General features: G+C 39.0%; 1 protein-coding gene across 4 annotated transcripts in view; it reads left to right on the top strand.

Annotated features, from left to right (window-relative positions):
- The window catches only part of gpat2 (glycerol-3-phosphate acyltransferase 2, mitochondrial), a 40951-nt gene that overhangs the window by 11482 nt on the left and 5947 nt on the right, over positions 1-23522 (top strand). For all 4 annotated transcript variants that reach the window (XM_056773080.1, XM_056773083.1, XM_056773082.1 and 1 more), the window contains 13 exons: positions 796-906; positions 3623-3757; positions 6770-6869; positions 9441-9574; positions 11961-12060; positions 13959-14144; positions 15346-15444; positions 16726-16808; positions 17703-17821; positions 17920-17990; positions 20359-20623; positions 20976-21118; positions 21783-21860. In XM_056773080.1, the coding sequence (XP_056629058.1) occupies positions 796-906; positions 3623-3757; positions 6770-6869; positions 9441-9574; positions 11961-12060; positions 13959-14144; positions 15346-15444; positions 16726-16808; positions 17703-17821; positions 17920-17990; positions 20359-20623; positions 20976-21118; positions 21783-21860 (1624 nt within the window). The remainder of the gene's footprint in view (positions 1-795; positions 907-3622; positions 3758-6769; positions 6870-9440; positions 9575-11960; positions 12061-13958; positions 14145-15345; positions 15445-16725; positions 16809-17702; positions 17822-17919; positions 17991-20358; positions 20624-20975; positions 21119-21782; positions 21861-23522) is intronic.

A 23522-nucleotide genomic window follows, 5' to 3' on the forward strand; every position in this document is an offset into this window, starting at 1 on the left:
CAACTATTTATTGCGGGAAGCTGCTCGTCATTTCTGACCTAAAATAAAAACGGAACAATTTCTGAAAGGTGCTGTGTGACAAGGTGTACAGTAAACAAGCTAAAAACCCAGAACTAAGTTTTTATAAGCTACCGCACTGGAGACAAAAGTTGACACAGGCAATAAGACGCGAAGCATCAGCAGGAAGAATGGGTAAATTGTGGGATCCTGACACAGTCAGTATGCCTAACGATACGTGTGTAGTAAGTATTTTGTCACAGATAAACTGCAGGATTTTGACAGTATGCAACTTGTTAGAATGTGGATAATGGAGAAAGCTATGCAGCAATATAATGTTTGCGAGTGCTAATATTAGCTAACATGCATTCGAACAGCTTGTCCCACCATCGTTTAATTTAAATAAATAACTATACGACACGTAGCGCTACACTTTTGTGTCCTTAAACGCTGTTTTTTGGGTCACATGCTTATTAAAACGTAGTTTTTAGCTTGGAAGTGGGTCATGTCCCAGAACTGAATAACTAACATTCTTCTTTGTGTACAGAACAAAGAAACGTATACAGGTTTGAGGGTGAGTAATTGAAGACAGAATTTTCATTTTTGGGAGAACTGTCACTTCAAGAGGACCTGCGCTTTCATTTGTTGAGCTGATTAACATTTTGCATCTTGTTGGTCACTGATTGTTTTCATTGTCCGAGCAATATCTATACACAAGGGTTCCTTTTATTTTCCTCATCGGTTGAGTGAGAGGGTATACACGGCACGCATGTACTTATCTGTCTTTGTGTGTTTCAGGTACCGTGGCTGGTTAGTGAGGAGGGTGTGTTGTTTGCTGTTTGTTTGGGATCGTGAAGTTCACCTGAGCCATACTGGAGACAGACGGCACAATGTCCTCGCCAGCGAGAGGTGCAGCTCACACAGCTCTTTACTGATTAAATGACAGAAGTAGAGAGAGATTCATTCAGAGCTTGAGATGTCTCACATGAGGCTCCCATTGAGATTTTATTCAGATTTCCTTCTCCACTCTTCATTTAGAAGTTTGGTAGCTACTTACATCTGGTGTTTTATCAGGAATAGGAATGATCATCTTCAGCGGTTCTCAAACTTTTCAGATCAAGTACCACCTTTAATAAAAATGATTTGTTCCAAGTACCATCTATTGACCACCATAGAAGATCATATGAAAAATCACTCAAATTAATAGGAGAGCTGTGAATCTTTACTTGCCTTGTGATTGGATACAGCACACCCTGTCCTCCAGTTCTAATGTATTTTTAATAATACAAACACCAGCTGTTTTCAAACTAATGAACATGTTTTTTAAGTAAGCCAGCAGTAATGGTGGACACAAAACACTTTTCTGCGGTGCACTGTAAACAGGGTCTGTAAATGACTTTATGACCCCATATAAAAACATACTCTTTACCATTTATATTTTGAAGAATATTTTAATCAAGTTAATATTTAATGCAAGTGCAAGACCATAAATCGGCTGTTAGCAAAAAACTTGAAATTTTGTTTTGCATCTTGTTGCGGCACTCGGAGTAAAGCTGTGGAATGGCCGTGGAGGAAAAATATTTGCGGCTGGGTATTTCGTAACGTGGATCTACGACTTTGATCAGTCTTTTAAAGCTCTCATTTTCCACAGTCTTTATGGGAATCATGTCCTTGGCCAGGTAAAATGCGACCGCGTCAGTTACATCTTTCCAGCGTTTGCTCATTCTGTCATACGGAGTTCCTTTCTCAAATGCTTCTTTCGTTGAAGTCGTTTGTTTAAGCCTTGTAGTTTCCGGATGCTTGGTTGTACCTGATTTACTCACGTGGGATCCCTTTATAATTTGACTGTCGGAATACTCTTTCGGGTGCTTTCTTTTGAGGTGGTTAAAAAGGTTTGTTGTGTTGCCATCCGACGTGCAAATCTTATCATTGCCACATTTGCAAATAACTGTTGTTTGGGATCTGTCAGTTGAATTCTTATTACCAGCTGTAGGACTGTGATGAAAGGGAAAGTTTAGCGCGTTGCTCAGTCAAATGTTTACAATCTCTGATAACCGAACACTACTCGAGCGGCTCTTCCTCTTCTCCAAAGAAGGCCTCGCCCCTTTTTTGGCTTATTCCTGTGGGCAGAGGTTATTAAAAGCACTTGGAATAGTGACATCATGTAAGGGGTAGAGGACTGTAGTCCAATTCCAGCCGTTCTCTGTAGTCCTTGAAAGCGAATTCTGTGAAAGACAATATCTTGCTTGGCACTGAACTTTGAGTTTTTAATCATTTTGCAGGTATCATTTATGCTCTTACAGCAACGTAACACACTAACTAAAGGTTGTAAAATGGGATTGCGATGAACGTGCTCTTTAAAACGGAAGCAGGGCTTAATTTTGCCCTCCCCTTCATGATTTGTTTGTTGTAAGTTGGGCCTGGAGGGGAGGGCTAAAAATGCCTGGCCATTGGACAGTCACTATAGTCCTACCTCTTTTTGTTGAAGACATCATGTGGTGAAGAGTTGTTGTTGAGAGGGGGAGAGGAACTTAGGGTTTTTGATTAAAGATTACAAGTGCAAATTATTTTTGAAATAATAATGGTGTGCACGGATAAATCAATTATAATAATTACTGCAACATTGAGTCGTTAACATGCACAAAATAAACAGATATCTATCTAATATCAGCTTATAAAAGAAAACAGTTTTCACGTGTTTACATGTTTAGTAATAAACCGGCTACAAACCGGCTTCTCTTCTCTTGTCCGCAGTACCTGCATATGTAACGATAATACTTCATTTTGTAGTTTCTACATCAACTGCATGATTCGAAGGCGGACTTCCGTTTGGGACTTTTACTACTGCGCTTTCAGACATGCGAGCATAAACAAAACTGAGAGAAAACGTTAAAGGCGTTTTACATGCAGCACGAAATCTAAATGATGAGCAAAATCCTACCTCTGCCGAGCAGGTTTTGCTTAAGCCGTTTATGAGCTTTCCCCGATAAAAGAAAACATTTTACGCGTTTACATTACATTACATATATCAGCTTATTAAGCATAATCTGCGTAAGACTGTGCATGTAAACACACTCACTGTTTAAAATGTTTAATTTCATGGTGTCTTTAAAATTGGACATGAGATGAATTCCGTATTTATCTGTCATGTATTAAACATTAAAAATGTTATTTAAAACATGAAATGTAAATGAATATATATGGTTTTAAATTTTCTGTCATGTCACGTACCGCCAGGGGTCTCTTCAAGTACCACTAGTGGTACACGTTCCACAGTTTGAGCTCTGATCAGATTGATTAGATTAGGTTGTGACTTATTTTCACAACCTAAATTAAATGCATCCCAAAATGCATGTCTTGACATAAAAGGTTCACCTTTTGCACATTTTGGTCGTAGCCTTGGTTCAACTCTGCCACTCCCACCCATGTTCCTCTAGTCATCCAAGTCAGTTTAGAGACGGTCATGTAAATAACCTTTTAGAATCCTGAACACCATTGATGCTTTTTTTTATTCTGGAGGCGTTTGGTGTGTTGGGATGGTGTGTATGCGATTGTCCGTCACACAATATCTCCTTTGTTCAGCTGCAGTCTCTTGTCCTGTGACTCTTATGTGTGTTTTGTTCAGAGTGAAGCAGGCTCTTTCAACAACACGCGGCTCAGGAGAGACCAGGCCGACAGAACTGGTGATGCCTGAGGTCACAGGTTATTTTGGAAGACTCCTGGATCTCACAGAGACATTGATCTCCCCAACCCTGCTCCGGTTTGAACTCTTTCATCCCTTGTCATTCTTCTGGAAATTTGTAATTTTTTAAACTGGGCTTTTGTATTTGGCCAGCTGATTTTTTGTTACATTTTGTAATCTATGTGGGTAGGTAACATATCATGTTTTACTGTATGGAATCCCATACGTCATCTATTTAAAAAAAAAAAAATATATATATATATATATATATATATATATATATATATATATATATATATATATATAAAATATATATATATAAAACCACACATGCTGTTTTGTGAACATGTATTATATGAACTGAAAGACCTCAGACATTATTTGAAGTATATGGAAGTCAGCCCTGCATTGATATTCCTCCAATTCTGGTTTGTTCTAAGACCTTAATCCTAAATAAACTTTTGCAATTAATTCAGTCAAGACGCACACAAAGTTTTATGACAATATCAAAACAGCTTTTATGAGCTTGTTTATGAAATCTACTGTAAGGAATTTAATATGAAATCTTTTTTTCCCTGCACCTGAAATAACCTTAAGCAGTGGGGTCCAAAAGTCTGAGAGCACATAAAAATGTGGGATATAAAATCTCAACCTTGAATTAAATCAGGTTTTTTTGAAAAGCGTAACACATTGGAGGTTGTGTTAATAAATGAATAAGAAATTGACCATGTTGAAACGTTTCGTTCATAAGATCAGAAAAATGTAACAATTACGCTAGCAACGCAATGGCCTCAATTGAAGCACAATATTTCTGATTGGAACGTTCAACAAAATAGTTTTTTGCATAAACTTCATGCCTGCTTAACTTCATGCTGTCAATAAAAGAAAAGGAGGACACAGCTGTATGCATCACACACACAATATTCACATATTAAACATTTTAATCCTTAATTCTTAATTTCAATTTTAAAGGGCTGCAAATCCAGGGGTTTTCTGCAATGTATAAATAGTCAGTGGTATCCCCAGAATGTCTATGTAAAGTTTCAGCTCAAAATAAACCACATATCTTTCATTACAAGATGTTGAACATGGCCATTTGTGGCTGCAATGGAAATCGTGGCGTATTTGTGTGTGTCTCTTTAAATACAAATGAGCTTCTGCTCTCCTCCCCGTATGCAAAATATGAGGTAGAGCGCTTAAACATGTGCTTTGGATGACATCAAGGACAGCAATATAGCGGAAAGCGCAGTTACGTCTGTTAAGCCTTGCCCAACCAAAACCATACACCAACTGCAATAAAAATCACCTTAATGCCTTGTTCATGAATATGAATTAAATGGAAAAGACAAAAAAGCACATGCTATAACTTTCTTTCGTTGTAATGAATAAGCTTTAAAGAAATGATGTCTGTCACGTCTTATGAAACATTATGCGTTTTACCACTAACGTTACGACATAACACCCATCTTTGTACCATGTTTTAGGTTTAGCTGCGACTTTATCAACAACAGCCGCTAACATGCTAAACACATTATTTAAGAAACTGGATTTAAAAACTATGTGTAAAACTTACTTCTTTCGGAGATGAAACTCGATTGACAGCTTTTACTGATCCACTCTTGAGATTTTTTTTGTGACAAAATCCATGCTATACAGACAGGTCACTGGGTCCCGAAAGCTTAGATTTTTCGGCTACCGGGAGCTCTAGCTCTCGACCTAGGTGTCGCATCGACTCGCAGTCAGCGTCATTCGAATGCACCGGCGGAGACCTTTCGTTTCGTTTCTCTAAGTGTTTACGGACCGAAGATACGGATCGGTGATTGTTGGTTTGTCAATCCGAAAAATTTAATTCTTCCCGAATGCCAAGTCATCACCGTACAGCCCGGGACTTTCGATCGTTTATAACGCCGTCCCGCGAAGTCACAGCGGGACTAACCCTCGCTCATCAGAAATGTCTCCTCCCGGCCTCCTCTTATGTTCCATTTACATCCAACAACAGCACACATTTGTTGTTTCTTAGACATTTTTGTCGCTAGCTACATCTGCTCTTGCCTGAAAATGGCTGACAGGGTGTCTCTAGCAGAAGGACGTCCGAAGCGCTCATAAGGCGGAGTCTGTGAGCGGTCATGGGCAGGTGTAAATCAATATGACATCAGATTGTTAGGGGATCCCCAACTGCCTGTTTTGTGTCACTGTTGTGGTTTAAAGGAGATTACAAAAAGAAGAATAGAAGGATTTGTTAGGTGTTTCTGAACAGACGCTGGCGAATAAATTTCTGGTAGATAAACATTAAAAAATAGCATTTTCTGTGATTGCGGCCCTTTAATCTAAACCTTTTAATTCATTTGTTATATAAATGTTAATTTTGCTCTTAATATTACTAGCAAAATTTTGATGTTCAAAAGTTTATAAAAGTGCTTGACAAGGAAAAACACTAAAATCTGTAAAGGAGTTTCTTGTGGTCATTCAATATGTTCACAAAATAGCATGTATATAATAAAAGTTTCATTCAAACCTATACTACATTACATTTTTACATTACATGTATAGACTTCTTCATTGAACGCACATGCCTGGCCTGAAGTTAACTTCTGATCTGCGTTTGTTGATCGGTCTGGCTAGTGGCTAATTGGCTATTAATGTAACTATTTAAATTTAATTTAATTTATACTAATTGTCACTAATATTATATTATATAATAATTGTTTTAAAACACTAATTATTTAATTTGATTATTTATTAATTTGATGAAATAAACAGTTTGTTGAATGGGTCGTTTGTGGCATTTAAGTTTAGCCAAGTAATGGTTCTTCTACTGGTAATCCAAAATAATCCTTGCTAGACCTATTTTAAATATGATGGCTAATGTCATTTACTTATTATTTCTTTTGCTTTTTATCAGAAATAATCTGCAGGAACACAATTTATTTTTTGCAGATGTGTACTAGCAGATAAGTTTGGGCCACAAAAGCGTGCAGTAACGTTTGTTTATGTTGTTGCTTTAAACTGCTTTTTATGCTTTAAACTGCCGTTATGTCAGATTGATGTCTTCACAGTTTAGCAATTCTCACCAAACTCTCCCTCTCTTAGGCTGGTGAGCTGGGTGATGCTGAAGTTTTTCAGTTTAATATTTTGTAGTGTGCAGCTGAACCTCAACCAGCTGGCTGCTTTACACCGCGCCACCAGACAGGTAACACACAACCAGCTGTTATCTAACTTTTACCTCATACACTGTCTCTCATTTTCTGTCTCTCGCCCAGTGACTCTCACTTTCTGTCATCCACTGTTTCTTACTTGCTGTCTCTCACCCGCTGTCTTTCACCCACTGTCTCTCACCCAACTTCTCTCACCCAACTTCTCTCACCCAATTTCTCTCATTCAGTTTCTCCCACTCACTGTCTCTCATCCTCTGTCATTCCACAAATTTTTCTCACCCGACGTCTCTCACCTGGATTCTCTCTCCGCTGTCTCTCACCCAGTTTTTCTTACCCGTTGTCTCTCACCCAGTTTCTCTCACCCGCTGTCTCTCACCTGATTTCATTCTCACTCACTGTCTCTCACTCAATAACTCTCACCCTCTGTATCTCACTGCTGTCTCTCACCCAATTTCTCTAACCCACTGTCTCTAACCCGCAGTCCTTCATCCAATTTCTGTCACCTGCTGTCTCTCACATGCTTTGTCTCACCCAATTTCTTTCACACGATTTCTCTCACCCGCTGTTAATTTTCAATTTCAAGGTACTTCATTGGCATGACTGTGTGTTCTTACAAAATTTAAATTGATCACAATTAAGGAGGAAATGTGTCTCTGTCTCGACCTCACCAGTGTCACACTGGGCACAGACATGTTCTTTCTTTGGAAGCCATGTGTGTCTGTGTCTGCCTTTCTCTATGGCCGGATTGTGATCACTGAGTCTGTATTTGGCCAATTCCTCTCACCCACTGCCCTAACCAATCTCTCTCGACCGCTGTCCTTCACCCCATTTCTCTATCCCTCTGCCCTTGCCCTAACCAATTTCCATCCATCCATCCATTTTCATCCGCTTATCCTGGGCCGGGTCGCGGCCGCGACCCGGCAGACTTCCCTCTCCTTAGACACTTCCTCCAGCTCTTCCGGGGGGACACCAAGGCGTTCCCGGCCAGCCGGGAGACATAGTCACTCCAGCGTGTCCTTGGTCTTCCCCAGGAAGACGTCCAGGGGGCATCCTGAAAAGATGCCCGAGCCACCTTAGCTGTCCCCTCTCGATGTGGAGGAGGAGCGGCTCTACTCTGAGCTCCTCCCGAGTGACCGAGCTTCTCAACCTATCTCTAAGGGATCCCCCGGCCACCCTGCGGAGAAAGCTCATTTCGGCCGCCTGTATCCGGGATCTTGTCCTTTCGGTCATGACCCACAGCTCATGTGTCCCTAACCAATTTCTCTTACCCAATTTCTCTATCCCTCTGCCCTAACCGATTTCTCTCATCCAATTTCTCTCACCCGCTGCCCTAAACAAATTTTCTTACCCAATTCCTCTCACCCTCTGCCCTAACCGATTTTTCTATCATCACCTTCTGTCTCTCACTTGGTTTCTTCACCTGCTGTCTCTCAGTCTCTTACTCACTGTCACTCACCCGTTGCATCTTACCCACTTTTGTCACCCCCTTTCTCTGAGAGACGTACAGAATGATACACTTTGGGTCATTCACTCTCACCCCGTATTACCTTTCTTGCTGCTTATATGATCTACTACTTTCATTTATAACTTTCCCCACCATGTTATTTCCCTTTAGCTGTTTTATGTTTTTTCTTGCTATCATTGATATCTCATTAGCCTTTGCTATGTTCCTTCTTTCACCACTGTTTTCCATTAAATGTTTTTTCTCTGGAAATTTGCGGGGTTTTTATTTGACACAAACTCAATTATTGATGATTTTGCTCTGATGTTTTGCTCTGTGAATTAAGCACAAGAAGCTGAAGGCTCCTCTCAGTTTCAAAACAGTTTATTTCTGCCTCTGATCACTCCATCCCTTCCTTTTTCCAGTCAGCATTTTCACATTTGTTTTTATTGCAGTTTTTCCACCCCAGGCTTTTGGTCACACATAACCCTTTATATGGCTATAGAAGTACACTTTGATAAGCTTTTTGTAGCATTTGATGTTTTTGTTTGTGTGTGTCATTCCTCCATTTAGGGCAAGTGGAATATGAAACACAGATAGACTTTCTCTCTTTATATGTACATCTGATCTCATCTGCAACCTGGTTTAAAACCATGTGACCTAAACAGCTTCTGTGTGGCTTTAATCCATGTGCATCACTAGTGAAAATATCGAGATTAACTGTAGACCGATTCACATCGCCCACCTCCTCTTGAACCACTCCATAGTGTAAAACCTCAAAAAGAAAGAATTCATTACATATACTGCAACAACTAGCAAAACATCCTTATGGAAAAAAGATACATCTATCTAAAGAGCAAAATTGGAGGAGATATATGATCAGTAGATTTTGCGCTCAGAGTTAAATTGGAAATTGTATTTTGCTATAATGGGGGCGATCATGATGTCTACCTAGTGTATCTGGGTCTGAATGTTGAAAAGGGCACATGCCACTGCAATTGATCTCAGGGATATTAACACAGTTGGAACAAAAGGTCTAGACTAAGAGCCATTCTCTGAGGTATTAAAAACTAACCATTTATTAACCGTTCAGCACTAAGCACTCACTTGAAAACGCCCCTGTATTCCTGCTAAGAAGTGTCCTTCAATTTTATGTGTTTTTTAGAAAACTCCTATTATCTACGTGTGCGTTCGCCAGAGCCCAGTCGATCATGCTATGATTTGTCTGACGCTTTTCTGCCACAACTTGAGGGTCCCCTATACCCTCTACCCGGCCCAGGTCCAACAAACCTGGCTAAGGTAAACACGCATGGACTCGAAACACATAACCGCACACTCTGAACTGCCCTTAAAATGTAAAGTTACTTTATACCCTTCAGTTACAGTTCATTCCCCACAAGCTTAATTTAACAACGTAGCTCTGTATCAGCCATACCGTTGGCATTAAAAAGAACTCATTCGGTCATTAAATTCATTCTTCATGTGCAAACACAGCAGTTTTTGAAGCCATAGTATGCTTCACTGCTCTGGCTTTTACTCAGCCAATGGAAGGAGCTTTTCACATAAAGAAGAGAGGGATAAATGGTTTGGTAGGTAATAAGACATAGAGTTCTTAAAGGATCATGGTACCTTTTCTGTATAAAGCAGTCGACCCCTCTGGGATGTGTGTGTGTGAGGGGGAGTTTAGTTTACTCCTGTATCTAACGGAAGACTTGGATTGCGCACTACACAAGGGGAAGCTTGTGATTAGTTTGCAAGGTTACGCCAATAATTACTTAATAGCTGTTTATACAAATTGCTCTGGTAGTAATTGTTAATGTATTAATGAGATGCATCAAGCTTAAGGTGTTAGCATCCAGTTACGAACAAATCACACGCACATGAATACAAATGTGAGCGGAATGTAGAAAGGCTTCTTTGGATAATTAATATTCTATTGATTTGATTTTTTTTGCTGAAACAAACGACTTTACCCTATTTCAGTTTTTTAGAGACCACATATTTTCTTTTTTAAATATAAATTAATAACAGTACATTAAAATGTGATAGTTCACCCAAAAAACGAAAATTCTGTCATCATTTACTCATCCCCTTGTCATTTCATACCTTCATGACTTTCTTTCTTCCGCAGATCACAAAAGAAGATATTTTGAAGAATGTTGATAACTGAACAACGCCGGCACCCACTTCTATTATAGGGACACGAAACCAATGCAAGTCAGTGGGGGCCGGTTAACAACATTCTTCAAAATATCTTTTTTATTTTACTATCACTTTAAAATCTATATCATTCACTTTATAAATGATATTGTGAAAAGCTGATTATGAGGTTAGGCGGACATGTCATTAACGTATAAAGATTTAAGTGTTTGATTGTTTAAAGGTCTAGTGTATTAAATTGAGCACGGTCCAGTGGTAAGATTGCGAATTGCAACCAACGACGCACTCCATCCCTAACCGTCCATTTCGAAGCACTATGGTGGCTGAGAACTAAGATGTCGTCACGTTTTCGATTCTTTGCCAAAGAAATAATGTTTTTACAAAACGCGTTCTGTAGAGCAGTTTGTCTGTTTAGGGCTACTGAAGAAACAACATGGTGAATTCCATGTAAGAGGACCTAGGTGTATGTAGATAGAAACGGCTCATTCTGAGGAAATAAATTCATACCACATCATTATGTAAGGTCTTTATACACCTCTGAAGACAGTTATGTATATTATATTGCATTTCTGTCAATAGATTACACACTGGACCTTTAAGTAAAAATGCTTAAAGGTGTCACATGGTGCAAACACGTGTTTTTCTGTATCTTTGGTGTGTTATAAGTTGCCCATGCATGTATTAGACACGTAAAATTGCTAAAATGAATGTGTCGGAACAAAAGATGCATTCTTTCTAAAAGCAAATGCTTACCCAGGCCTGCCTGAAAAGCCTCGTGTAACCAAACCCCCACATATCTACGTCAGTTTGTGGTATGATTTGACTAAGACCGCCCAAATGTATACGCAAGTAAGATTGCCGTACCTATCTGTACAATTGCTTTGGAAGCTGATGTTCTAAATATAGTAAGAGGAGTTACATTTCCGTCACATGCTTGCAGTATTCCACCAATCAGTACGCACTGGTTAACTGGCCAATCATAGCACACCTCGCTTTTCAGAGTGATGAGCTTCATATAAAATCAGCACGTTTCAGAGAGGCGGGGCAAAAGGAGATACAAACAGGCACGCTATTTGGAAAATACAGCATTTTTGAAGCTTAAATCGTGTATACACATTACATCTAAAACAAACTATAATATTCATCTCAGGAGTGTCATATGACCCCTTTAACATTGTAAAGTAAATTTAGTTTTGGAACTAAAATAATCTGCGACAAAAATGTCCTCTTAGAGGAAATTTACCTAAAATGAAAATAAATTCATTATAATAATCAACTACATGTCAAACTGTTCTGACTTTAAGTCTTCTGCACAACACAAAAGATCTTTTGATAAATGTTGGTAGCAATCCACTAAAACATTTCTCAAAATATCTTCTTTTGTGTTCCACTTAAGGGTGGTTGTAATAAATGACAGAATTTTTATTATTGCCAAACTATCCCTTTAAGTCTCATTCATATTTCAGTTGTTGAATAAATCGTCTAGAAAAATGTGTTGTTAGTTACTGTTTTGTCTTTTTCTCAGGTCCATTCTTAAGAGGCTGGGCGTTATCCTGCTCCCTAAAGAGACAGACTCAGAGCGGGATGCTGAGATGGACAGCCTCTATTCTCCGGTCATGACATCTGTAAGCCCCCACAGAGAGTGTGCTATTCTGCTTGAATCTTTACAGTGCAACACACCATAAGACAAGAAAAAAAAAAATCTTCAGGTGCTCTGCTGCTGTATCCTCGTTCGTGAGACGTTACAATGCAGGCATAGAATTATAATAATTTGTTACATTTATGTAGTGCTTTTCTGGGCACACAAAGCGCTTTACATGGAAGGGGGAGTCTCCTTAACCACCCGTTCACTCAAGAATCGGTGGTGGAACTGGTTTTAGCCGAGCGGTCATATGAATGAGTCACCTGTGTTTTCAGAGCCGCATTAGTAAGCCGCTCCTGATGGACACCGTGGTTCCCATGACGATGGGGCACCTGCGGACTGCAGATGTTTCTGGGGGAGGTAGCGTGCAGCCGTGCACCTCCAAACCCATTACTCTGACTCACCGATGCCCGGAGGAGGAGAATAAACGTCTCAGGCCTCCAGATTTACTGTCACATTTATACCATTATCAGAATTTCTTGAAGGAGCGTCTTATTAGGAGGCTGACTTTGAGATGCTACGAGTGGGACTTTCAGTCCTGTAAATGACTCTCGCAGGATTTGGTGTAATCTGTATCGTCTTGATTGCAAAAATGTCTGATGTGTTAATATTAAAAGCTCTGATTAGATATGTGCAGCCTCTGAATGTAACAGAGGAGATCATCTGTCAAGCCTGGCTTATCGCACTTCTCTGGATGGATTTGGAAGAGATCTGCGTGTTTGTGTGAGCGAGAGAGAGAGAGAGAGGAATAGTTCAACCAAAAATGAACATTCTGTCATATACAGTAGTAGTTATTGAATTTTAGATATTATCGAAATGGTTGTGCCAAAGATTGTTGAAAATAAAGATTAATGTGCCAAAGACGGCACTAAAAAATAAGCAGTTTCACATCCCCCAAATAGTGCAAAAGATAACTCAGTCATTGAGATGGCAACAGCAAGCGAAAGAGACCCCCAAAAATACAATATGGGAATGGTTAGATTTCACAAAACAAAACAAATTTCTTACGTCACCTCATGTGTTCATTTAATAAAAACGTAGTGGTAAGTGGTCACTAGGTGTACAATTTTATTGTGTTTTTACACTAAACATTTTGAATGTTCTATTCGAATGTTTTTTTATGCGATTCTGACTCTCGGTAGATCACTGTAAAAGTTGTGGATTCAATCCCAGGGAACACATTAAAGACAAATATTGACTAAATGCACTGTAAGTCGCTTTAAAAGCATCGGTCAAATGCATAAATGTACAGTAAATGTAACTGGGGCTAAAGACTCCTGTAAGAGTGAAAACATTGTGATGAGTCAAGTGTCATCAAAATTTGCAAAGATATTAAGATCAAATTTTAGGTATATCGCCTAGTCCATATTCACACCCTTTCTGACTGAAAACTGGTTTTGGTTTGCTTTTATTGTTTCATAATCTTCCACCTCTGCTCGGATAACAATTTTAGAGTATGTTTTAGTCTCTGCGATTTAGCATTTGATGATATTCGCCTTCCACACCACCTGTCTGTAATCACTTTTATTTTTCTGCTTTCTAGAGGCTCAGCTCAATAAGAATTGAATTTTCATCCTCTTCATGTAAAAGATTCCATCCAAGCTTTGCAACAAAGTACCATTTGTATCTACAGAAGTGTCGACTTCCCCATTTCTCTCTTGCTATGGCACATTTTATCTATTTCTCCTCTCTCTCACACACACGCACATATCAGCGCGCTTACAATTCAATTTTTATAGGACTGATTTTACAGATATTGCGCTTCATTTTTTCCTCTCCGCTCCATATCTCTTCCTCATCATAAAAATGTCATCTGTCAGCCCCTCTGCTATTCCACTGACGTTTTTATCTGTCATTTCGTTTCTGTTTTGTCTTGCACAGTTCATTGGCGAGCTTTTACGAGAGGGGGCCGGGCTCAGCGTGGGCGTCTCTGCGGGCGGAGGTCAGGGCGGGCAGTGGCTCGCTCGTGTACGCCAGGCCATCACCGACGGTCTGGTGCCCAACGTTAACGTCGTGCCAGTGGCTGTTTCCTACGATTGCCTGCCACGCCACTTTATACGTCCACAGGTGATGACCCTAATGTGAACAACACGCACTTCAGCAAGATCTCATAATGACCTCCATCAAGCCTGAGTCACCGTCTTTGTACAGGGATATTAAATAAACCAATAACAGTACAGATTATGTCCCGATAACAGCTCTCATAAGCACAATGATTATAAAGCTCATAAGCACAATGATCATAGCCATGTGCTCAATGGCTTTTGATAAAGCAAGCCTGTCTATTACTATTGCTTATAGTTGAGATTAGAGGCTTGAACAGACCCCTATCCTCAAGTATTGAACTAGTGCTGAACTATTAAAAACACAAGACAAGTGTGCTTTTGTGTGATGTGAGATGATAAAACATGCAATATAATCCAATAAAGCTTCGTTGAAGTGGATACTTGAGGAATATTATTATAAAGACTAGGGGTGGGCATTTTTTGAGTAAAGACCAGTAAGCGATTACCCAGAGCACCCTAGCAACCACATAGCAACACACACTGTAAACCTTAGCAACAGGTTAGCAATTCCCTGATAACCGTTCGTAACACCTTAGCACCTCCTAGGTAATAATAAAACGGTCTCAGAACGTTGGCTAACAGTATTTTAAAGATGTTTTTGCATTAACTTCAAAAGAGCATTTTTTTATGTTATTGCTAAACGTTCTAAAAATGTTAATCTTACATTGCCAGTGGAACGTTTAAAACATATTTAAATAATGTTTTCAAAAAGTAATATTTTTGTTAGCTGTGCCGGTGCTGGGTTTTGCTAAAGGGGGCACCCCCCTCACTTATCACAGTAATTGTAGTTATCTGATTTTGTGCCTTATTTATGAAGTGTAACTGATTCATTACATGATATTGAGCATCACTAATCACATTATGAAATTCTGACACTTGTTTGTTTTTTGGTGATATTTGGATTTGGTCGCTTTTAAAATGCAGATGATGATGCTCTGAGTTGGAAGACATTTGGGATTTTGTAAAAGGAAAGAGACGAGGAATCCATATTATTGTGTGCATCCATCTCGAATAGATGCCAGTTATTACAGCGATTACAGACACTAATTTCTGCACTAATGGGTCTTCACCATTAGAGCGTTGTGAAGATGAGAATAGTTTTCTGGAATTAGAGTCATTTCATCTGCTCGCGTGTGTTTGGATGCTTGGACAATATTTGTGAGCACTTCATGTTATTTTTTATGAGTTTGTGTGATCTCCAGACTAGCGTGATGTCTGCTCTGAGGTTTGTGGTCTCGCTGCTAAAGGGTGATCACAGAGGAAGTGTTAGGATCCATTTTGCACAGGCTTTCTCACTGAAGGTATGACTCACACACAGAAATATACAATACACGCATCATTGCTCTTGTTCACACATCTACACACGCATACAGACAAACAAATAAAAACATTCCACACAAATGTAGTACCTTAATGCAGTGGTTGTCAACCCAGAGGGTCATGATTAAAAAACGGGGGTCTGTTCGGATAAGGACATTATGTTAACAAAACTGAGGAAAAACAAATAAAATAAACTAACCATATACACAATACAGTATTTTTGTGTTAAGATCTATTATTTCTACCCCCAATGCACATTTTTGGGAGACAATTATTTTAAGAGCTTTTAAAGAAACAAAAAAAGTATTTGGCTTTTATATTAAATGTTGTCTTGAAGACCACTGCCAACCACACACAGTACCTTTAATATGGCTTGCGCCCACTTACCTGCTTTCAACAAATCAATTCTCTTCTATTTATTTGTGTAGAGCTTTTAACAATACACATTGTTCCAAATCAGCTTTACAGAAGATAAATGGAAAAGGGAAAAATTTGGACTTAAACCCCCAGTGAGCAAGCCAAGGGCAACAGTGGCGAGAAAAATACGATAGGATGGTTAAACAAATGAGGAGGTAACCTTGGCAGAAATCTGAGATTTAAAATTGTTATCATTTACTCACCTTCTTGTCATTTTAAACCTGTATGACTTTCTTCTGCAGAACACGAAAGAAGATATTTGGAAGAATGTTGATAACAGAACACGGTTGGTCCCCATTGACTTGCATTTGTTTTATGTTCATACAATAAAAGTGAATGGGGACCAACGTTTTTTGGTTACCAATGTTACCAAAATAGCTTCTTTTGTGTTTTGAGATAACAAGAGGGTCAGTAGTGACAATATGATTTTCGTTTTGGGGCTTAGTTTGAGTTTCCTAAATGAATATTAACAGATCATCAATTATGTCTTGACTTAGTTTGGACACCTAACAAATAGAGGGAGAAAACATTGATAATAGCAAAATTAGTTCTTTAGCTTAAAGGGATAATTAACCTAAAAGTCAAAATTCTGTCATCATTTATTTACATTCATGTCACTCAAAACCTGCTCATGACTCTTTCATCTGTGAAACACAAAAGAAGATATTTTGAGAAGTCAGTTCCATGTTTTTTGATTACATTTTTCAAAATATCTTCTTTTGTGTTCCACAGAAGAAGTCGCAGGTTTGGAATGCCTTGAGGTTGAGTTTTCATTTTCGGGTGAACTATCCCATTCAGATTGAGCACTACCAAAGTTTCAAGACTATCTGTCTCCTTTCTTGCAGGAGATGTGCGAAAGTGGAAAGTGTCGTGTGGATGGAGGGCGCCCCCTACAGGAGCTGCTGTTGTCCGCTGTACTGCATGAAAGGTCTCTCGCTTGGCTCACTTCAGTCTCCCATCCATCCTCTTCTTCATCCATCTCCTCCTATCTGCCCACATCAGCGTCTGTCGGCCAATATGGTCAGAGACGCAAAAGCATGCGCGCTTTGCTTCGATCCGTTCATTCATCCTCTCCTCCCTCATTCAGCCTCCGTTGTACATTTCCTCAATTTCTGTCAAGTTTCCCTGTAGTGGCTGTCTTCTGGCTTCATAGTTATTCCATTGTTCATTAAAATGCAAGACAAATACAGGACTAATAACCATGAAATAAAGGAAGGATGCTGGGATGGAGATGATAGATGTAACCTCTCAGTGCACCACAGTCAGTTTTAACATATTGCATTATATGAACTTCCTTTCCTCGATTGCCAAGGTTCAAGTTTGCTGAATCAGACCTCCAGAGCCACAGCGCTCATTCCTGCTAAAGCACGGCACGCTCGGCAGCTTTAGAACAACTGGAAGTTCTCAGTAGAAGTTAGTCATTGAGCTCGTAATGAGGTGGAATATGATGGAAGATCTACAAAGAGCTGCTCTGCGAGCCTCAGGGATTGTTATATGTTCTTAAAGCTGAGCATCCGCAGCGGGAAGGCACCGTCATGAAAGCTCAACCCTGCAGGGCTCAGCTGGCATTTGCATTTTGACAGTTTGTAATAATGTAACGCTGTAAAGCCTTCTTTTGTACGCGTCAGGGAACGAGAACAATGAACCGAAGGGTAAGCCAGTCGCTGGAGGTTTGCAGAAGGCTGTAATGTAAATTTAATGCAGAGATCAAGGCCGTGCGTGTTGCAGTACGAATATCTCTGCATGCAACAGCCAACCCCCCCCCCCCTTGTGTATTTATTGCACAGGCGAAGGCATGCTGAAATGTGTTTTATTATATCAGGATGGACTCCATCTTTGGCAAGAAGGACGTTTCCTGGATCCTCCCACCCTCCGTCATGCCCGAACTGACCCCTGAAGAGAGGCAGCAAACCATTGCTCTAACTCTTCATCTGATGTATTGTAAGTCTGACCGACACACACACACACAGATCACTCGCTGGCTTTCATCTTCACCTTTGCATATATGAGGCTAAACTTTTTCTTTTCTCTTTATTAAGCATCAACTAAGAGTATGGCCGTCATGTCCACCAGTCTCGTGTCCTGTTTGTTGCTCCACAAGCATCGCAAGGTGTGTTCAATTAAAATCTAAATTATCTGGGGTATCGCTTCACAACATTATTAGAAGATTCCGATTCACATTAACATTTACATACTGTGTATGCATTTGTCAGACACTTTTATCCAAAGCGACTTGAATTGCATTATACTATACATTTGTTTCCAAGTATGTACTACACTACAAGTCACTTTGTGATTATCACTGTGACAGTTTGCAGTAAATTGAACTTTAATGCTAAAATATAATGGAGACTGTGCTCAAGCGTAGTAACAAACTTCCGTTGTCGTATGATGTTGTCAGGATATCAGTTTACGGTTAACTTTTGCATCGCCCATGTGGGTATTTCTAAGGAAGGGATAATGTACAGGCAGCTGGTTGTTATCGCAGAAATAAGCCCCGACGGTGTGATCAGGAGACGACGCGGGGCGGAGGGTCTTATTTCACACTGAAGGGGCTTATTTTGCGATAACAGCCGGCTGCTTGTACATTATCCCGCTTATTACATGGCCACTTGCCACATGAGAAAAAACTGGATGTGAAATGTGAATTATTAGCTCATTTTTACCGGATGAAGACCTTTCGCAAGGAAAAGACGCTTGCTTTCGGTTTTAAGGGTAAGAAACAAAGTTCAAATTTCACGAACATGCAATTAGGTTTAATCATTTGTAAATATAATGCAAATATGTTATTAAAATACATGATTATATTTCATTTGTCAAAAAAACTCCAGGTGCATCCAGGTTATCGTGTGTTATTAGTTTTGAGCGGTTGTTTTTTGGGAATAACGAACTTGCAAATGTCGCGACTGGCCAATCGGAATCAAGCATTCCAACGAGCCGTTTAATAAGATGACTTGACAAACTTAAACAACAACCGAGGAAAACCACATTTATGTCAAATTTACTTGTCCAACGGAGCTGAATAATCTCATGTTAAGCAATTTTTACTCGATAGAAGTCCGTTATAAGGAAACTGCTCAGCTCAAGGCAGAGCAAACTGAGAACATCAAACTCTTCTGATATCATGCTGATGTTCGATATCGTTCATGATAAAATATTTCATAATTTGGTTTTCCTTGGTTTTTGTTGCTTTAGGCTATTCATTATAATGGACTATTGCAGGAGAAAATGCTTAACGTGAGATTATTCATTTAATTGGTGGAATAAATGCTTTTTTTTTTTACAGTGGCTAGAGTTTGTGTTCATGAAAAGTACATTTTGACAGTATTGTGGTTTTCCTCGGTCATTGTTTAGGTAATGTTAAGTCGTTTTACAAATACCCAAATGGGCGACACGCAAGTATACCGAAATTTTTTATTTTTAGTTTTTCCCAAAAGGCTGAAAAAGTGTATAAATAATTAAAGACTATTAAGTTGTTTCAGTTAATTGCCTGATATGATAAAGACTCGTTTTTATATATCCTACAACATTTGTGTTTCTATATGTTCTGACGTGTAGTTTAATACATTTATTACACTTTATAACTTTGGATGTGACAAATACAAATCTTGAATCATGGCCAAAAGAATACACAAAAAACTTGTATTATCGCAAAATCTATTTAAATAAACTATTTTGTCTGTCAGGTTTATTTGTTTTAGTGTTTTGCTCTTTTGGACAATGAATCACATTTAATACTAGTGTATGAAGGAAGATAGGGTAACAATTGTGGCTCTTAAAGTTGTAGTTCACAGAACAATGAACTTGGATTTACTTGCCCTCACTCTATCACAGGTGTATATGATTTTATGATATCATAAATAATTAAATATTACTTTGTAATGCCATTTAATTTAATGGGGTCCTAATTTTTGATGCTCCAAAAAAGTGCCTTGATCTGTCATAAAAGTAATTTATTTTGCATAAAAATATTTATCTTTCAAACTTTTGAAACCGTAAACATTGGCATCAGGTAACATCCCATAGATCTATCGTCCATGCCATAGATTCTGTTTGCTATGCCTAAGTGAGAAAGTTTTCATGTTTTTTTGACACCTTAAAAATGTAGACCCTATTAAATGGCATTACATAGATACCATGAGCCAGAGCCAAGAGCATTATTTATTATCACTCCGATTGTGTTTGGCTGAAGAAACGAAGCAATATACACCTAAAATGTCCTGAGGGTAAATAAATTATAGGATCATTTCCATTTTCCAGTGACCTATTCCTTTAAATTCAAAAGGTGCCATTCCTCTAGAAGAAAAGGCTCTGTAAAACGTATTTATATCAACAGGGGTTTGTTACTTTGGTGATGTAAGCCCCCTTACACCATTTATTATTTAGGCCGGGAACTTTCGGAATTATTATGGGATATAACTATTGGGATAATGGGATATAACTATTAATCCAACTTTCTCTCTCACCCTTTCTGTCAGGGTGTACGTGTGTCAGCGCTTTGTAGGGACATCTGTTGGCTGTTGGAGGAGGTGTTATTCAGAAACACTGATGTGGGTTACGGCGGTTCTCTGGTGGGACTCGTGCATCACGCCCTCTCTATGCTCCGCCCACATCTGCTCATTGCCGCAGCTCCGCCCACCAGAGAGCCCGTCATTGTTCCGCGGCCCGACCCAGAGTCTCTGCTCACACTGAGCCAACACTGCGATCTGCTCACTCACATCTTCATACACGCGGCTGTGGGAGGTGTGTGTGTGTGTGTGTGATTATTTGGTATTGAAAGGGGCATCATGCAGCTTTTTAATCGAGGGTGAACAGTTCTACCTCATTTCACTTTTTTTATAAACCAGCCAATTGTAGCTGAATTGGTAAGCCATTGGTGTTAATGTGCAGAATTCCTTTTTTATATATATAAATATATAAAATGTAACATATTTGCATAAAGTAATCATTCAATCTAAAGCTTCTTTGAAAATCTACCTCGGTTTGAATTGGCGTGATGCTTCTGGGTTCCTTTGTGTATGGGTTGAGTCACGTTTGCATCACAGCAGTGTTTGTTGACAGTGTTAATCCTGAAGCTGTGTGTGTTTGTGTCAAGCGTGTGCCATTTCAGCCATGCTGAGGGAGGTTGTAGGCTGTGGAGGGGGTGGAGACCTGGAGTTTGATGTGGTTCTCGGCCAAGACGAGCTGATGGAGAAAATCCTCCAACTCACACATTTACTTTCACCTGGGTACATACCAGTGAGTCTTACACACCCACAGAAGTTGTTTTGATCTCAGATGGTACACCCACAGACCACTGCAGTGTATTAAAGTGATAGTTCACCCACAAATGAAAAATCTTTCATCATTTACTCACCCTCTTGTCATTTCAAATCTGTATGACTTTCTTTCTTCATGAAAACACAATAGGAGATATTTTGAAGAACGTTGCTAACCAATGATTGATCGCTTTCCCTGTCAGTCCAAGAGCTTTAACTCAACTTTATTTTTGCTGCAGTCAAAGGTCCCGCTACGTGACACTGCCCTCGCTATGACATTCACAATCACACAGCGGTGATTCATACGGCCTGCTTGCACTTCAATCAGTCTGAAATTCATTTATTTTTTCGTATATTCGACCAATTTCTCTCCCGTCCAATCGATGGGAGGCTCTCCATCTGTTCCATTTATTTTTCTCTCTCGATGTCTGTTAAATCTAATTTCCTGTTCAAGGGTTCTTCAGTGGCAGGAATAGCATGTGTAATTATTGCCAGCACATTTTACACTTGCCTCAGCAAATAAACACTTGTAATGGCTGTGAAATGTCAACAAGAACAAAAACACTACACAACAGCCGAGTGGAACTTATTATCTCTCCTCCTGTCTGTCTGTATTTACTCTCTCTCATCTGTCTGTCTCTCAGCCATGTCAGACAGCTCATGGGTTTGCTCTGGATGCGGTGGATTGTCTGGTGCAATGTGGGGTTCTTGTTATGGAGGAGGTAAGACACACATACACAAACTCGGTAGAATCATTTATTCACCCTCTTGTCATTTAAAACCTTTATGACTTTCTTTCTGTGGCAGAACACAAAAGATATTTTGAAGAAAGTCGGTAGCCGAACAGCTCTGGACCCCATTCACTTCTATTGTATGGATACAAAACCAACGCAAGTGAATGGGGACCAGTTATCAATACTTTTCAGAATACGTTCCTTGCGTTCTGCAGAAGAAAGAAAGTCATAAAGGTTTCAAATGAGAAGATGAAGTTTTGTTTTTGGGGGAACCATCACTTTAAAGGAACAGTTCGCCCAAAAATGAAAACAAACACAGTCGGTGTGCAGAAAAGATGCAAAATATGCATAATAAAAGTTTGGAAAAATGTAGGTAACACTTAACAATAAGGTGTTTGTAATACGATTCAAGATAGGGAAGGAAGGAGTTGGGAACCGGAAGACATTTCAAAACATTTTATAAAGTAATATAACAGCTGGCGGCCCTCACGGACGACCGCCGGCGAACAAAATATATATAAATATAAATATAAATATAAATATAAATATAAATATAAATATAAATATAAATATAAATACAAATATAAATATAAATATAAATACAAATAAAAATACAAACGTAACACAGGTTCGGGCCCGGTCCTCTCTCCTCGGCGATCCGGTCGCTCGTTCTCTTATATGCTCCCTTTCTCCTATGTGATTCGAGCCCGGTGTGTGCACAGCTGGCGCTCATTCACAATTACTCACCGGACTCGAACCACGGTCTCGCCCGCCTACTCTACTACAGTGTTATTTGTTAACAATTAGATATTGCATAACATGAAAATAGCTAACATGAACTAACAATGAACAATACTAAAACAGCCTTTATTCATAATAATTCATGTTAATTTCAGCATTTACAAATACATTATTAAAATCTAACATGTATCTGTTTATATTAGTTAATGCACATGGAGATAACATGAATAACTGTATTGTCATGAACTAACATTGACAAGGATTGCTGAAATACTAAATTGTTCATTGTCATCTAAAGTTAGCTAATGCATTTACTAATGTTAACTGATAGCACCTTATTGTAAAGTGTTACCAAAATGTCACTGTTGCGTATTATTATATTTATAATTTATGTACATTTCTAGTAGCACCAGGTTTAAAAAAATCTGATGACAGATGTCACTGCGTTTAAATCATGGAATACGGTTGCTGCCCGGCATTTCACCTCATTTGTGGTCCATTGAAATGTGTTTTTCAATGGTCGATGGCAATATCCAGAGCAAAGGTGCCAGCCTCAATTTTCAAGCAGAACTGAACAGATTTACTTCAACCTATTTCATTTTTTTAACACATTCCTTATCATATAGTGCAGAATACATCAGGTCATTTTTTTATTTACTATTACAAGCGGCTGTGGAATACTTGGTTTTGATTGGCTAGTCGTGACATTCCAATATCTGTTATTCCCAGATAACAGCCGCTTAAAGTAGGTCTGGGTCATCTTGACCGGTGCAGTTTTATGTGGCACAAATGAAATATAAATATGCCAAATGAATAACATAGATGATATTATAATTACAAATTATTCAACCAATCTTGTTTTTCTTGCATTTGTTATAAATGAAGTAATAAAATACTATGAATCAGTTT

This window comes from Triplophysa dalaica, chromosome 18 (assembly GCF_015846415.1).
Source record: "Triplophysa dalaica isolate WHDGS20190420 chromosome 18, ASM1584641v1, whole genome shotgun sequence".
NCBI classification, from domain to species: Eukaryota; Metazoa; Chordata; class Actinopteri; order Cypriniformes; family Nemacheilidae; genus Triplophysa; species Triplophysa dalaica.